General features: G+C 45.6%; 1 protein-coding gene across 4 annotated transcripts in view; it reads right to left on the minus strand.

Moving 5' to 3' along the window:
- Positions 1-18,409, minus strand: part of abi2a (abl interactor 2a) — a 91,773-nt gene that overhangs the window by 13,813 nt on the left and 59,551 nt on the right. For all 4 annotated transcript variants that reach the window (XM_036975354.2, XM_036975358.2, XM_090230501.1 and 1 more), the window contains exons 3-5: positions 15,626-15,802; positions 14,423-14,523; positions 6,034-6,177 (exon numbers count right to left, since the gene is read on the minus strand). In XM_036975354.2, the coding sequence (XP_036831249.2) occupies positions 6,034-6,177; positions 14,423-14,523; positions 15,626-15,802 (422 nt within the window). The remainder of the gene's footprint in view (positions 1-6,033; positions 6,178-14,422; positions 14,524-15,625; positions 15,803-18,409) is intronic.

The raw sequence follows: 18,409 nt of genomic DNA on the forward strand, positions 1-18,409 counted from the left end.
ATTCTGTGCTAGTCTGATCATATTCTAGTCTGTGCTAGTCTGATCATATTCCATTCTGTGCTAGTCTGATCATATTCCAGTCTGTGCTAGTCTGATCATATTCTAGTCTGTGCTAGTCTGATCATATTCTAGTCTGTGCTAGGGAAACAGTCCTGTAGCTTAGCATCCGCTTCGTCGGACCACTTCCGTATTGAGCACGTCGCTGGTACTTCCTGTTTTGTAGGTGTTGTATGCATTTCTGTGTGGAGTAGAGGTGATCTAGAGTTGTATATGTGTCTCTGTGTGGAGTAAAGGTGATCTAGAGTTGTATATGTGTGTCTGTGTGGAGTAGAGGTGATCTAGAGTTGTATATGTGTGTCTGTGTGGAGTAGAGGTGATCTAGAGTGTTATGTGTGTCTGTGTGTAGTAAAGGTGATCTAGTATTATATGTGTCTGTTTGGAGTAAAGGTGATCTAGTTCACACCTCTAGTTGCACAGGTGACATGCTGGTGAAAATGAGGCGGATTTCAGTTTGGTCGACAGCATATCATAAGGTATTGTAACTCAGGCGAGCAGAACCTCGAGACTTCCTTAAGATTAGAGATGGTGCACCAGCTGTTGTTTAGAGACTCCTCCCTGTCCCCTGAGCTTTTACCCTTCTGTCCTGCCGATGTATAAACAAATAAACCAGATTTGTCCTTTTGTTTAACCCTTATTCTGACCAGGTAAGTTGACTGAGAACATCTCATTTACTGTGTCCTTGTTCAGCCACGACTCAGTGTTTAATGGCATCAGACCGAGGCTCTGCATCTGTCCTCGTGCTCCTAGACCTTAGTGCTGCTTTTGATACCATCGATCACCACATTCTTTTGGAGAGAATGGAAACCCAAATTGATCTACACGGACAAGTTCTGGCCTGGTTTAGATCTTATCTGTCGGAAAGATATCAGTTTGTCTCTGTGAATGGTTTGTCCTCTGACAAATCAACTGTAAATTTCGGTGTTCCTCAAGGTTCCGTTTTAGGACCACTATTGTTTTCACTATATATTTTACCTCTTGGGGATGTCATTCGAAAACATAATGTTAACTTTCACTGCTATGCGGATGACACACAGCTGTACATTTCAATGAAACATGGTGAAGCCCCAAAATTGCCCTCGCTAGAAGCATGTGTTTCAGACATAAGGAAGTGGATGGCTGCAAACGTTCTACTTTTAAACTCGGACAAAACAGATGCTTGTTCTAGGTTCCAAGAAACAAAGATCTTCTGTTGAATCTGACAATTAATCTTGATGGTTGTACAGTCATCTCAAATAAAACTGTGAAGGACCTCGGTGTTACTCTGGACCCTGATCTCTCTTTTGAAGAACATATCAAGACCATTTCAAGGAGAGCTTTTTTCCATCTACGTAACATTGCAAAAATCAAAACTTTGTCCAAAAATGATGCAGAAAAATGAATCCATGCTTTTGTCACTTCTAGGTTAGACTACTGCAATGCTCTACTTTCCGGCTACCCGGATAAAGCACTAAATAAACTTCAGTTAGTGCTAAATACGGCTGCTAGAATCCTGACTAGAACCAACAAATTTGATCATATTACTCCAGTGCTAGCCTCCCTACACTGGCTTCCTGTCAAAGCAAGGGCTGATTTCAAGGTTTTACTGCTAACCTACAAAGCATTACATGGGCTTGCTCCTACCTATCTCTCTGATTTGGTCCTGCCGTACATACCTACACGTACGCTACGGTCACAAGACGCAGGCCTCCTAATTGTCCCTAGAATTTCTAAGCAAACAGCTGGAGGCAGGGCTTTCTCCTATAGAGCTCCATTTTTATGGAACGGTCTGCCTACCCATGTCAGAGACGCAAACTCGGTCTCAACCTTTAAGTCTCTACTGAAGACTCATCTCTTCAGTGGGTCATATGATTGAGTGTAGTCTGGCCCAGGAGTGGGAAGGTGAATGGAAAGGCTCTGGAGCAACGAACCGCCCTTCCTGTCTCTGCCTGGCCGGTTCCCCTCTTTCCACTGGGATTCTCTGCCTCTAACCCTATTACAGGGGCTGAGTCACTGGCTTACTGGGGCTCTCTCATACCATCCCTGGGAGGGGTGCGTCACCTGAGTGGGTTGAGTCACTGATGTGATCATCCTGTCTTGCTGTCCCCAGTCCACCTGGCCGTGCTGCTGCTCCAGTTTCAACTGTTCTGCCTTATTATTATTGGACCATGCTGGTCATTTATGAACATTTGAACATCTTGGCCATGTTCTGTTATAATCTCCACTCAGCACAGCCAGAAGAGGACTGGCCACCCCTCATAGCCTGGTTCCTCTCTAGGTTTCTTCCTAGGTTTTGGCCTTTCTAGGGAATTTTTCCTAGCCACCGTGCTTCTACACCTGCATTGCTTGCTGTTTGGGGTTTTAGGCTGGGTTTCTGTACATTACTTTGAGATATCAGCTGATGTACGAAGGGCTATATGAATAAATTTGATTTGATTTGATTTTGCAACCGACTGCAAAGTAAACATTATGAATTAGAAATGACTTCAGACATAGGGACTCGTGAATCGACCATTGGTGACTCGGACTTAGCAATAGAGACCTGGGACCTTTTGTGACTCGACTGCACCACTGTGACTACAAGCATTGTAGGCTCCTCCACACCTTTATCCTCAGTCAGGAGAATAGGCCTCAACAGCTTTATTCTCAGTAAGGAGGATAGGCCTCAACAGCTTTATCCTCAGTCAGGAGGATAGGCCTCAACAGCTTTATCCTAAGTCAGGAGGATAGGCCTCAACAGCTCTATCCACAGTCAGGAGGATAGGCCTCAACAGCTTTATCCTCAGTCAGGAGGATAGGCCTCAACAGCTTTATTCTCAGTCAGGAGGATAGGCCTCAACAGCTTTATCCTCAGTCAGGAGAATAGGCCTCAACAGCTTTATTCTCAGTAAGGAGGATAGGCCTCAACAGCTTTATCCTCAGTCAGGAGGATAGGCCTCAACAGCTTTATCCTCAGTCAGGAGGATAGGCCTCAACAGCTCTATCCTCAGTCAGGAGGATAGGCCTCAACAGCTTTATTCTCAGTCAGGAGGATAGGCCCCAACAGCTCTATCCTCAGTCAGGAGGATAGGCCTCAACAGCTCTATCCTCAGTCAGGAGAATAGGCCTCAACAGCTCTATCCTCAGTCAGGAGGATAGGCCTCAACAGCTTTATCCTCAGTCAGGAGGATAGGCCTCAACAGCTTTATCCTCAGTCAGGAGGATAGGCCTCAACAGCTCTATCCTCAGTCAGGAGGATAGGCCTCAGCAGATTTATCCTCAGTCAGGAGGATAGGCCTCAACAGCTCTATCCTCAGTCAGGAGGATAGGCCTCAACAGCTCTATCCTCAGTCAGGAGGATAGGCCCCAACAGCTCTATCCTCAGTCAGGAGGATAGGCCCCAACAGCTTTATCCTCAGTCAGGAGGATAGGCCCCAACAGCTCTATCCTCAGCCAGGAGGATAGGCCCCAACAGCTCTATCCTCAGCCAGGAGGATAGGCCCCAACAGCTCTATCCTCAGCCAGGAGGGTTTCTCAGCTTCTCTACAGGGTAGGGTAGGATTCACTAAGCTTCTAACGCCACTGCATTCGTCATCTGTTCAAGATGTTCAGTGACACAATTCTCTCTGAGGCAGATGGGAATAGGAGGTAATATGGCACAGCACGCTCTCCTCCGGTCCAAGGCATAGTTACAACAGCCAGATATCAAGATTGACTGTGTGGGTGGACTTGGACTATGATGAGAAAAATCTAAATCTCCATTTCTTTCCAGTGAATTCTCTGAGCTTCTAAAGCTCTCTGAGCAGGTTGGCCCTCTGGAGAGTACTGAAAAGGCTGACACAGCATACAGCAGGAGACAGAGACTTGAGTCCCAAAATGGCACCCTATTCCCTATATAGTGCACTACATTTGACCAGAGCCCTATAGGTCTCTATGGGCCCAGGTAAAACGTAGTGCACTAAATAGAGAAGAAAGAGGGTGCCATTTAATACACAGCCCAAGACTGGGGGGGGGGGGCACCTTATATAAACTCAGCAGTGAAGTCACTTCAAAAGAAAAATGAAGGGGGAAAAAAGTTCCTGAGGAACAGATGAGGCAGGAGTCTTTATGGTCTCAGAGCCCTCAGTGTTCATGTTTCTGTTGAAAGCCTGGGAAAAGTGATTCTAGCAGCCAGTCAGCACTTCTTCATGGCTCAGTAGTCATTCGTCATTCAGTAGGGCAGGTCATGCATATTCCACAAGATCCTCCTGGGTGGTGCCATTCAACAGTTGCCTTTGAACAATACATCGGGTGTTGCAATCCTGCTCCAAGGACCCTGTTTTTGAGATGGGGTCCTGCATTCTTCTCAGCAAGATGAGAAGAATGCAGAATGGGCTCCCGAGGGCTATAAAGACCATAAATCTCTGTATCCGAGAGGCCTATAAATATATTTATTAGGTAGCACCATAAAATACAGAGGTCTAAGGCACAGCATCTCAGTGCAAGAGGCATCACTACAGTCCCTGGTTCGAATCCAGGGAGTATCACATCCGGCCGTGATTGGGAGTCCCACCGGGTAGCGCCGTCATTGTAAATAAGAATTTGTTCTCAACTGACATGTTAAATAAAGGTTCAATAAAACACTTCATGAGAGTAGTAACTAATGGTTCAATAAAACACTTCATGAGAGTAGTAACTAATGGTTCAATAAAACACTTCATGAGAGTAGTAACTAATGGTTCAATAAAACACTTCATGAGAGTAGTAACTAATGGTTCAATAAAACACTTCATGAGAGTAGTAACTAATGGTTCAATAAAACACTTCATGAGAGTAGTAACTAATGGTTCAATAAAACACTTCATGAGAGTAGTAACTAATGGTTCAATAAAACACTTCATGAGAGTAGTAACTAATGGTTCAATAAAACACTTCATGAGAGTAGTAACTAATGGTTCAATAAAACACTTCATGAGAGTAGTAACTAATGGTTCTATAAAACACTTCATGAGAGTAGTAACTAATGGTTCAATAAAACACTTCATGAGAGTAGTAACTAATGGTTCAATAAAACACTTCATGAGAGTAGTAACTAATGGTTCAATAAAACACTTCATGAGAGTAGTAACTAATGGTTCAATAAAACACTTCATGAGAGTAGTAACTAATGGTTCAATAAAACACTTCATGAGAGTAGTAACTAATGGTTCAATAAAACACTTCATGAGAGTAGTAACTAATGGTTCAATAAAACACTTCATGAGAGTAGTAACTAATGGTTCAATAAAACACTTCATGAGAGTAGTAACTAATGGTTCAATAAAACACTTCATGAGAGTAGTAACTAATGGTTCAATAAAACACTTCATGAGAGTAGTAACTAATGGTTCAATAAACTTTTAGTGGTCTATGATCACATCGAAACCATGTCTCAGTCTAGAGAACGCAGAGAGAGAGGAGGGGTACCTGTAGAACACAGAGAGACAGAGAGAGAGAGAGAGGAGGGGTACCTGTAGAACACACAGAGAGAGAGACAGAGAGAGGAGGGGTACCTGTAGAACACACAGAGAGACAGACAGAGAGACAGAGAGAGAGACAGAGAGAGAGAGGAGGGGTACCTGTAGAACACACAGAGAGACAGAGAGAGAGAGGAGGGGTACCTGTAGAACACAGAGAGAGAGAGAGAGGGTACCTGTAGAACACACAAAGAGACAGAGAGACAGAGAGAGAGAGAGAAAGAGAAGGGCTACCTGTAGAACAAAGAGAGAGAGAGACAGAGAGAGGAAGGGTACGTGTAGAACACAGAGAGAGAGAGACAGAGACAGAGAGAGAGGAAGGGTACGTGTAGAACACAGAGAGAGAGAGACAGAGAGACACAGACAGAGAGACAGAGAGAGAGAGGAGGGGTACCTGTAGAAAACAGACAGAGACAGACAGAGAGACAGAGAGAGAGAGAGAGGTACCTGTAGAACACAGAGAGAGAGAGAGAGAGGAGGGGTACCTGTAGAACACAGAGAGAGAGAGAGAGAGGAGGGGTACCTGTAGGTGCGTGTCCGCTGGTTAACTGTAGTGGTGAGTACAGGAATCTCCTGCTGGGCCATGATGCGTGTGGGGCTGGGGACATAGTCGTTAGGGACCACAGGAGGACGAACGGGTTCCAGCGTCCGATAGGGGGAGTGGCGCCTGGACGAGAGGGGTGAGGGGGCAGTTTAACATCAACATTACACAACTGTAAAAGGAGAGATTGAAAGGTTTTGGTGTTATTGCAAATGAGAGACATTTTACAGTTGTGTAATGTTGAGATCACCGTGGATCATTACAAGGAGGAGAACTGGCAACATGAATATAGCTCTGGTAGTGTGGAGGATCATAAAAACAGATGACTGGAGAATCCACTCCTCTGGATCACCTGAGAATCTGTCTGAATGAATGAACACTTCTCTCTCTCAATTCAATTCAATTCAAGGGGCTTTATTGGGAGGCACATGTTAACATTGCCAAAGCAAGTGAGGTAGATAATATACAAAAGTGAAATAAACAATAAAAATGAACAGTAAATATTACACATACAGAAGTTTCAAAAGAATAAAGACATTACAAATGTCATATCATATTATATATATTATATATATATATATATATACACACACACAGTGTTGTAGCAATGAACAAATGGTTAAGGAAAATAAATATGAGTTGTATTTACAATGGTGTTTGTTCTTCACTGGTTGCCCTTTTCTTGTGGCAACAGGTCACAAATCTTGCTGCTGTGATGGAACACTGTGGAATTTCACCCAGTAGATATGGGAGTTTTTCAAAATTGGATTTGTTTTCTAATTCTTTGTGGATCTGTGTAATCTGAGTGAAATATGTCTCTCTAATATGGTCATACATTGGGCAGGAGGTTAGGAAGTGCAGCTCAGTTTCCACCTCATTTTGTGGGCAGTGAGTACATAGCCTGTCTTCTCTTGAGAGCCAGGTCTGCCTACGGCGGCCTTTCTCAATAGCAAGGCTATGCTCACTGAGTCTGTACATAGTCAAAGCTTTGCGTAATTTTGGGTCAGTGGTCAGGTATTCTGCCGCTGTGTACTCTCTGTTCAGGGCCAAATAGCATTCTAGTTTGCTCTGTTTTTTTGTTAGTTCTTTCCAATGTGTCAAGTAATTATCATTTTGTTTTCTCATGATTTGGTTGGGTCTAATTGTGCTACTGTCCTGGGGCTCTGTTTGTGAACAGAGTCCCAGGACCAGCTTGCTTAGGGGACTCTTCTCCAGGTTTATCTCTCTGTAGGTGATGGCTTTGTTATGGAAGGTTTGGGAATCGCTTCCTTTTAGGTGGTTGTAGAATTTAACAGCTCTTTTCTGGATTTTGATAATTAGTGGGTATCGGCCTAATTCTGCTCTGCATGCATTATTTGGTGTTCTACGTTGTACACTGAGGATATTTTTGCAGAATTCTGCATGCAGAGTCTCAATTTGGTGTTTGTCCCATTTTGTGAAGTCTTGGTTGGTGAGCGGACCCCAGACCTCACAACCGTAAAGGGCAATAGGCTCTATGACTGATTCAAGTATTTTTAGCCAGATCCTAATTGATATTTTGAAATGTATGTTCCTTTTGATGGCATAGAATGCCCTTCTTGCCTTGTCTCTCAGATCGTTCACAGCTTTGTGGAAGTTACCTGTGGCGCTGATGTTTAGGCCAAGGTATGTATAGTTTTTTGTGTGCTCTAGGGCAACAGTGTCTAGATGGAATTTGTATTTGTGGTCCTGGCGACTGGACCTTTTTTGGAACACCATTATTTTGGTCTTACTGAGATTTACTGTCAGGGCCCAGGTCTGACAGAATCTGTGCAGAAGATCTAGGTGCTGCTGTAGGCCCTCCTTGGTTGGTGACAGAAGCACCAGATCATCAGCAAACAGTAGACATTTGACTTCGGATTCTAGTAGGGTGAGGCCGGGTGCTGCAGACTTTTCTAGTGCCCGTGCCAATTCGCTGATTCATATATTGAAGAGGGTGGGGCTTAAGCTGCATCCTTGTCTCACCCCACGACCCTGTGTGAAGAAATGTGTTTTTTGCCAATTTTAACCGCACACTTGTTGTTTGTGTACATGGATTTTATAATGTCGTATGTTTCACCCCCAACACCACTTTCCATCAATTTGTATAGCAGACCCTCATGCCAAATTGAGTCGAAGGCTTTTTTGAAATCAACAAAGCATGAGAAGACTTTGCTTTTGTTTGGTTGTCAATTAGGGTGTGCAGGGTGAATACATGGTCTGTTGTACGGTAACTCTCTCTCTCTCTCTCTCTCTCTCTCTCTCTCTCTCTCTCTCTCTCTCTCTCTCTCTCTCTCTCTCTCTCTCTCTCTCTCTCTCTCTCTCTCTCTCTCTCTCTCTCTCTCTCTCTCTCTCTCTCTCTCTCTCTCTCTCTCTCTCTCTCTCTCTCTCTCTCTCTCTCTCTCTCTCTCTCTCTCTCTCTCTCTCTCTCTCTCTCTCTCTCTCTCTCTCTCTCTCTCTCTCTCTCTCTCTCTCTCTCTCTCTCTCTCTCTCTCTCTCTCTCTCTCTCTCTCTCTCTCTCTCTCTCTCTCTCTCTCTCTCTCTCTCTCTCTCTCTCTCTCTCTCTCTCTCTCCACCATGAGCAAACAGGAAAATGCTCATCCAGAGGCGGCGCTCCTAGTGTCCAAGAACACTAAGGTACCTGCCAAAATGACTCCCGACCCGTAGCACTCACATCTGTAGCCTTGAAAGGCTGATCATGGCTCACATCATTATCCCAGCAACCCTAGACCCACTCCAATTTGCATACCGCACCCACAGATCCACAGATGACGCAATCTCTATTGCACTCCACACTGCCCTTTCCCACCTGGACAAAAGGAACACCTATGTGAGAATGCAGCTCAGTGTTAAACAACATGGTGCCCTGAAAGCTCATCACTAAGGTAAGGACCCTGGAACTCACACCTCCCTCTGCAACTGGATCCTGGACTTCCTGATGGGCCACCCCCGCAGGTTGTAAGGGTAGGTAACACATCCGCCACGCTGATCTTCAACAGGGGGCCCCTCGGGTGCGTGCTCAGTCCCCTCCTGTACTCCCTGTTCACTCATGACTGCACGGCCAGGCACGACTCCAACACCATCATTAAGTTTGCCGATGCCACAACTGTGGTAGGCCTGATCACCGACAACGACGAGACAGCCTATAGGGAGGAGGTCAGAGTCCTGAACGTGTGGTGCCAGGACAACAACCTCTCCCTCAACGTGGTCAAGACAAAGGACATGATTGTGGACTACAGGAAAAGGAGGACCGAGCACGCCCCCATTCTCATCGACGGGGCTGTAGTGGAGCAGGTTGAGAGCTTCAAGTTCCTTGGCGTCCACATTACCAACAAACTAGAATGGTCCAAACACATCAAGACAGCCGTGAAGAGGGCACGACAAAGCCTATTACCCCTCAGCAGACTGAAAAGATTTGGCATGGGTCCTCAGATCCTCAAAAGGTTCTACAGCTGCACCATCGAGAACATCCTCCTGACTGGTTGCATCACTGCCTGGTACGGCAACTGCTCGGCCTCTGGCCGCAAGGCACTAGAGGGTTGACTATCCCCCCCTACACTGCTGCTACTCTCTGTTATTATCGGCCCAGTACATCACTAGGACCAAGCTTTCTGCCATCCAGGACCTCTATACCAGGCGGTGTCAGAGGAAGGCCCTAAAAATTGTCAAAGACCCCAGGCACCCCAGTCATAGACTGTAATCTCTGCTACCGCACGGCAAGCGGTACCGGAGCGCCAAGTCTAGGACCAAAAGGCTTCTCAACAGCTTTTACCCCCAAGCCATAAGACTCCTGAACAGGTAATCAAATGGCTACCCGAACTATGCATTGTGTCCCACCAAACCCTCTTTTACGCTGCTGCTACTCTCGGTTGATTATCTATGCATAGTCACTTTAACTAATCCTACATGTACATATTACCTCAATTAGCCCGACTAACCGGTGCCCCACACATTGACTCTGTACCAGTACCCCCTGTATATAGCCTCCACATTGACTCTGTACCGGTACCCCCTGTATATAGCCTCCACATTATCTCTGTACCGGTACCCCTGTATATAGCCTTCACATTGACTCTGTACCGGTACCCCCTGTATATAGCCTCCACATTGACTCTGTACCGGTACCCCCTGTATATAGCCTCCACATTGACTCTGTACCGGTACCCCCTGTATATAGCCTCCACATTGACTCTGTACCGGTACCCCCTGTATATAGCCTCCACATTATCTCTGTACCGGTACCCCTGTATATAGCCTTCACATTGACTCTGTACCGGTACCCCCTGTATATAGCCTCCACATTGACTCTGTACCGGTACCCCCTGTATATAGCCTCCACATTGACTCTGTACCGGTACCCCCTGTATATAGCCTCCACATTGACTCTGTACCGGTACCCCCTGTATATAGCCTCCACATTGACTCTGTACCGGTACCCCCTGTATATAGCCTCCACATTGACTCTGTACCGGTACCCCCTGTATATACCCTCCACATTGACTCTGAACCGTAACACCCTGTATATAGCCTCCACATTGACTCTGTACCGGTACCCCCTGTATATAGCCTCCACATTGACTCTGTACCGTAACACCCTGTATATAGCCTCCACATTGACTCTGTACCGGTACCCCCTGTATATAGCCTCACTATTATTATTTTACTTTACATTTTTTCTCCCTTTACTTATCATAGACTGTAATCTCTGCTACCTATACTTAATAATTGCACTGTTGGTTAGGGCTTGTAAGTAAGCATTTCACTAAGGTCCACACCTGTTGTATTTGGCGCACGTGACAAAAACTTTGATTTGATCGTGGACTTCAGGAAACAGCAGAGTGGGCACCCCCCTATCCACATCGACCGCAATGGAAAATATGGAAAGCTTCAAGTTCCTCAGTGTACACGTCACTGACAAACTGTCCATCCACACAGTGTGGTGAAGGTGCAACAGCGCCTCTTCAACCTCTGGAGGCTGAAGAAATTTGGCTTGTCACCTAAAACCCTCACAAACTTTTACAGATGCACAATTGAGAGCATCCTGTCGGGCTGTATCACCGCCTGATACGACAACTGCAGGGCTCTCCAGAGGGTGGTGCGGTCTGCCAAACGCATCATATGTATATACTGTATTCTGTCTTATCTTAGTCTATGCCACTCTGACATTGCTCATCCAAATATTTATATATTCTTAATTCCATTCCTTTAGATGTGTGTATTGTTGTGACATTTTTAGATATGACTGCACTGTTGGAACTAGAAACACAAGCATTTCACTACACCCGCAATAACATCTGCTAAATATGTTTATGGGACCAAAATAATGTGATACTACTTTTAAGTCCTAAAGCTAAACAGCTCCAGTGTATCTGACTGCTAGATAACAGCTCCAGTGTAGCTGACTGCTAGATAACAGCTCCAGTATGTCCAGTGTATCTGACTGCTAGATAACAGCTCCAGTGCGTCTGACTGCTAGATAACAGCTCCAGTGCGTCTGACTGCTAGATAACAGCTCCAGTGTGTCTGACTGCTAGATAACAGCTCCAGTGTGTCTGACTGCTAGATAACAGCTCCAGTGTGTCTGACTGCTAGATAACAGCTCCAGTGTGTCTGACTGCTAGATAACAGCTCCAGTGTGTCTGACTGCTAGATAACAGCTCCAGTGTGTCTGACTGCTAGATAACAGCTCCAGTGTGTCTGACTGCTAGATAACAGCTCCAGTGTATCTGACTGCTAGATAACAGCTCCAGTGTATCTGACTGCTAGATAACAGCTCCAGTGTAGCTGACTGCTAGATAACAGCTCCAGTGTATCTGACTGCTAGATAACAGCTCCAGTGTAGCTGACTGCTAGATAACAGCTCCAGTGTAGCTGACTGCTAGATAACAGCTCCAGTGCGTCTGACTGCTAGATAACAGCTCCAGTGCGTCTGACTGCTAGATAACAGCTCCAGTGCATCTGACTGCTAGATAACAGCTCCAGTGTAGCTGACTGCTAGATAACAGCTCCAGTGTAGCTGACTGCTAGATAACAGCTCCAGTGTAGCTGACTGCTAGATAACAGCTCCAGTGTAGCTGACTGCTAGATAACAGCTCCAGTGTAGCTGACTGCTAGATAACAGCTCCAGTGTAGCTGACTGCTAGATAACAGCTCCAGTGTAGCTGACTGCTAGATAACAGCTCCAGTGTAGCTGACTGCTAGATAACAGCTCCAGTGTAGCTGACTGCTAGATAACAGCTCCAGTGTAGCTGACTGCTAGATAACAGCTCCAGTGTAGCTGACTGCTAGATAACAGCTCCAGTGTAGCTGACTGCTAGATAACAGCTCCAGTGTATCTGACTGCTAGATAACAGCTCCAGTGTATCTGACTGCTAGATAACAGCTCCAGTGTATCTGACTGCTAGATAACAGCTCCAGTGTATCTGACTGCTAGATAACAGCTCCAGTGTGTCTGACTGCTAGATAACAGCTCCAGTGTGTCTGACTGCTAGATAACAGCTCCAGTGTATCTGACTGCTAGATAACAGCTCCAGTGTAGCTGACTGCTAGATAACAGCTCCAGTGTAGCTGACTGCTAGATAACAGCTCCAGTGTATCTGACTGCTAGATAACAGCTCCAGTGTATCTGACTGCTAGATAACAGCTCCAGTGTATCTGACTGCTAGATAACAGCTCCAGTGTAGCTGACTGCTAGATAACAGCTCCAGTGTATCTGACTGCTAGATAACAGCTCCAGTGTATCTGTGGTGTATGACTGATCGTTGTCCTTTCTATGCTGCCTATAGCAACAGAGCCCACTGTTGCCTCGACATCTACAGTACCTCACATCAACAACCTACATGTAATCTACAGTACCTCACATCAACAACCTACATGTAATCTACAGTACCTCACATCAACAACCTTTAAATGTAATCTACAGTACCTCACATCAACAACCTTTAAATGTAATCTACAGTACCTCACATCAACGACATTTAAATGTAATCTACAGTACCTCACATCAACGACATTTAAATGTAATCTACAGTACCTCACACCAACGACATTTAAATGTAATCTATAGTACCTCACATCAACAACCTACATGTAATCTACAGTACCTCACATCAACAACCTACATGTAATCTACAGTACCTCACATCAACAACCTTTAAATGTAATCTACAGTACCTCACATCAACGACATTTAAATGTAATCTACAGTACCTCACATCAACGATATAAATGTAATCTACAGTACCTCACATCAACAACCTACATGTAATCTACAGTACCTCACATCAATAACCTTTAAATGTAATCTATAGTACCTCACATCAACAATATAAATGTAATCTACAGTACCTCACATCAACAACCTTTAAATGTAATCTACAGTACCTCACATCAACAACCTTTAAATGTAATCTACAGTACCTCACATCAACAACCTTTAAATGTAATCTATAGTACCTCACATCAACAACCTTTAAATGTAATCTATAGTACCTCACATCAACAACCTACATGTAATCTACAGTACCTCACAACAACAACCTTTAAATGTAATCTACAGTACCTCACATCAACAACCTTTAAATGTAATCTATAGTACCTCACATCAATGATATAAATGTAATCTACAGTACCTCACATCAACAACCTTTAAATGTAATCTATAGTACCTCACATCAATGATATAAATGTAATCTACAGTACCTCACATCAACAACCTTTAAATGTAATCTACAGTACCTCACATCAACGATATAAATGTAATCTACAGTACCTCACATCAACAACCTTTAAATGTAATCTACAGTACCTCACATCAACAACCTTTAAATGTAATCTACAGTACCTCACATCAACAACCTTTAAATGTAATCTATAGTACCTCACATCAACAACCTTTAAATGTAATCTATAGTACCTCACATCAACAACCTACATGTAATCTACAGTACCTCACAACAACAACCTTTAAATGTAATCTACAGTACCTCACATCAACAACCTTTAAATGTAATCTACAGTACCTCACATCAACGACCTACATTTGATTAGAGGGCTGAGAAAGGTCATGTAATAAGCTGCCAGACGTTCCGTCATCCCTTTAGCCAATCAGAGATCACAACACAGAATATCACTTCAGGATGTACATGTTGAGATGTTCCGTCATCCCTTTAGCCGATCAGAGATCACAACACAGAATATCACTTCAGGATGTACATGTTGAGATGTTCCTCTTCCCGCCCAACATTAAGTCACAGATGAGGAAACACAGTAGAGAAAACAATAGGATAGTTGGCCCTTCCACAATTTCCAATAGAAATAGGATTATTGTTATTGCTATGGTTATGCCACCATCATGGATAGGGACATCACATACCCAATGGTTCCCATCCCTGGCATGGGGGGGCTGGGCGGTTTCTGGGTTGGGGGGTTGGTTCGAGGGAGACCTCCACCCATCTTCATATTCTGGCTGTTGACCTGTGAGGAGAGTCATTTGGAATCATTCAGCGCCCACACAGGAATCAGTTATGACATCAGACACCTTGCTACCACAGACACATTGCTATCAGAACCTCCCTACCTTGAACCATAGCAACAGACACATCCTTACCTTGAACCTTAGCAACAGACATATCCTTACCTTGAACCTTAGCAACAGACACATTGCTATCAGAACCTCCCTACCTTGAACCATAGCAACAGACACATCCTTACCTTGAACCGTAGCAACAGATACATCCTTACCTTGAACCTTAGCAACAGACACATTGCTGTCAGAACATCCTTACCTTGAACCTTAGCAACAGACACATTGCTATCAGAACCTCCCTACCTTGAACCATAGCAACAGACACATCCTTACCTTGAACCGTAGCAACAGACACATCCTTACCTTGAACCTTAGCAACAGACACATTGCTGTCAGAACATCCTTACCTTGAACCTTAGCAATAGATACATCCTTACCTTGAACCTTAGCAACAGATACATCCTTACCTTGAACCTTAGCAACAAACACATTGCTGTCAGAACATCCTTACCTTGAACCTTAGCAACAGATACATCCTTACCTTGAACCTTAGCAACAGACACATTGCTATCAGAACCTCCCTACCTTGAACCATAGCAACAGACACATCCTTACCTTGAACCGTAGCAACAGACACATCCTTACCTTGAACCTTAGCAACAGACACATTGCTATCAGAACCTCCCTACCTTGAACCATAGCAACAGACACATCCTTACCTTGAACCGTAGCAACAGACACATCCTTACCTTGAACCTTAGCAACAGACACATTGCTGTCAGAACATCCTTACCTTGAACCTTAGCAACCACTTAAAGCGGGAATGAAAACAAGAGAAGAGTGAGAAAAGGGAGAGCAGTGAGGAGGTTAGCGAGGAGAAGGAAGTCATTATAGAGAAATAACAATATCTAGTTATGAGAGTATGCAACATTAGCAGTTAGATAAGCAGTGAAAATGCATGCAACTATTGAGAAATACACCACGGCATCATATTCACACCCAAAGCATTACATGAGTAATAATCAATTATATTGTGTTCTTTCAACCTACCTTGACTCCATGGCCGATGTCATCCAGCACATTGTACTCTATAGGTTTACGGATGTAGCGTACTGGCCTCTCCGGATTGGCTGGAGCAACGATTTTGTGGGTGCGAGATGTGTTCTTATTGGTAGTCAGGATTCCAATCTCTCTCCTTGCCACCTTCTCCTTGTGGATGTCCACCGTCTATATGGCGAGAGACAGACAGAGAGCGGTGGAGAGAGAGAACGAGAGGTAGAGAGTGAAAGAGAGGTAGAGAGATCGAGAGAGAAAGAGAGAAAGACAGGTAGAGAGAAAGGTAGAGAGATCGAGAGAGAAAGAGGCAGAGAGAAAGAGGTAGAGAGAGAAAAAGGTGAATGAGTTAAATGGTCATCAACATCCTGTGTAAAAACTGGGCCCACTGAGCGGTGTAACAACTGGACCCACCGAGTGGTGTAATAACTGGGCCCTCCAAGCTGTGTAATAACTGGGCCCTCCAAGCTGTGTAATAACTGGGCCCACCGAGCTGTGTAATAACTGGGCCCTCCAAGCTGTGTAATAACTGGGCCCACCGAGCTGTGTAATAACTGGGCCCACCGAGATGCGTCATCAACATCCTGTGTAATAACTGGGCCCACCAAGCGGTGTAATAACTGGGCCCACCGAGCGGTGTCCTCAACATCCTATGTAATAACTGGGCCCTCCAAGCTGTGTAATAACTGGGCCCACCGAGCTGTGTAATAACTGGGCCCACCGAGCTGTGTAATAACTGGGCCCACCGAGCTGTGTAATAACTGGGCCCACCGAGATGCGTCATCAACATCCTGTGTAATAACTGGGCCCACCAAGCGGTGTAATAACTGGGCCCACCGAGCGGTGTCCTCAACATTCTGTGTAATAACTGGGCCCACCAAGCGGTGTAATAACTGGGCCCACCGAGCGGTGTCCTCAACATCCTGTGTAATAACTGGGCCCACCGAGCGGTGTCGAAACTGGGCCCACCGAGCGGTGTCCTCAACATCCTGTGTAAAAACTGGGCCCACTGAGCGGTGTAACAACTGGACCTACCGAGCGGTGTCCTCAACATCCTGTGTAATAACTGGGCCCACCAAGCTGTGTAATAACTGGACCCACCGAGCTGTGTAATAACTGGGCCCACCGAGCGGTGTAATAACTGGGCCCACCGAGCGGTGTAATAACTGGGCCCACCGAGCGGTGTAATAACTGGGCCCTCCAGGCTGTGTAATAACTGGGCCCACCGAGCTGTGTAATAACTGGGCCCTCCAAGCTGTGTAATAACTGGGCCCACCGAGCTGTGTAATAACTGGGCCCACCGAGCTGTGTAATAACTGGGCCCACCGAGCTGTGTAATAACTGGGCCCACCGAGATGCGTCATCAACATCCTGTGTAATAACTGGGCCCACCAAGCGGTGTAATAACTGGGCCCACCGAGCGGTGTCCTCAACATTCTGTGTAATAACTGGGCCCATCAAGCGGTGTAATAACTGGGCCCACCGAGCGGTGTCCTCAACATCCTGTGTAATAACTGGGCCCACCGAGCGGTGTCGAAACTGGGCCCACCGAGCGGTGTCCTCAACATCCTGTGTAAAAACTGGGCCCACTGAGCGGTGTAACAACTGGACCTACCGAGCGGTGTCCTCAACATCCTGTGTAATAACTGGGCCCACCAAGCTGTGTAATAACTGGACCCACCGAGCTGTGTAATAACTGGGCCCACCGAGCGGTGTAATAACTGGGCCCACCGAGCGGTGTAATAACTGGGCCCACCGAGCGGTGTAATAACTGGGCCCACTCGAGCGGTGTAATAACTGGGCCCACCGAGCGGTGTAATAACTGGGCCCTCCAAGCTGTGTAATAACTGGGCCCACCGAGCGGTGTCAACCCGACAGGATAAGCAGCTCACTTTAATTTCACACCAATTTTAAAAATGTCAGAAATAACTTCACAGGAAATAGGATGACTAATTCACAGACACTGTTTTACCTGTTGCATCCCAGGCTAGGGAGATGGTAATGATGTCAGTGTGGTTTAACCAGGCTAGAGAGATGGTAATGATGTCACAGGGTGGTTTAACCAGGCTAGGGAGATGGTAATGATGTCACAGTGGTCCAGCTGCCCTGTGAGAGTGGGATATCCCCGGGCTACTGTAGAGTAGCTAGTCACTTTATAACCCTGGTCCAGCTGCTCTGTGAGAGTGGGATATCCCCAGGCTACAGTAGAGTAGCTAGTCACTTTATAACCCTAGTCCAGCTCCCCTGTGAGAGTGGGATATCCCCAGGCTACTGTAGAGTAGCTAGTCACTTTATAACCCTGGTCCAGCTGCTCTGTGAGAGTGGGATATCCCCAGGCTACTGTAGAGTAGCTAGTCACTTTATAACCCTGGTCCAGCTGCCCTGTGAGAGTGGCATATCCCCAGGCTACTGTAGAGTAGCTAGTCACTTTATAACCCTGGCCAGCTGCCCTGTGAGAGTGGCATATCCCCAGGCTACTGTAGAGTAGCTAGTCACTTTATAACCCTGGCCAGCTGCTCTGTGAGAGTGGGATATCCCCAGACTACTGTAGAGTAGCTAGTCACTTTATAACCCTGGTCCAGCTTCCCTGTGAGAGTGGCATATCCCCAGGCTACTGTAGAGTAGCTAGTCACTTTATAACCCGGCCAGCTGCCCTGTGAGAGTGGCATATCCCCAGGCTACTGTAGAGTAGCTAGTCACTTTATAACCCTGGCCAGCTGCTCTGTGAGAGTGGGATATCCCCAGACTACTGTAGGTTAGCTAGTCACTTTATAACCCTGG

This window comes from Oncorhynchus mykiss, chromosome 3 (genome assembly GCF_057628025.1).
Source record: "Oncorhynchus mykiss isolate SJ-2025 chromosome 3, ASM5762802v1, whole genome shotgun sequence".
In the NCBI taxonomy this organism is placed as follows: domain Eukaryota; kingdom Metazoa; phylum Chordata; class Actinopteri; order Salmoniformes; family Salmonidae; genus Oncorhynchus; species Oncorhynchus mykiss.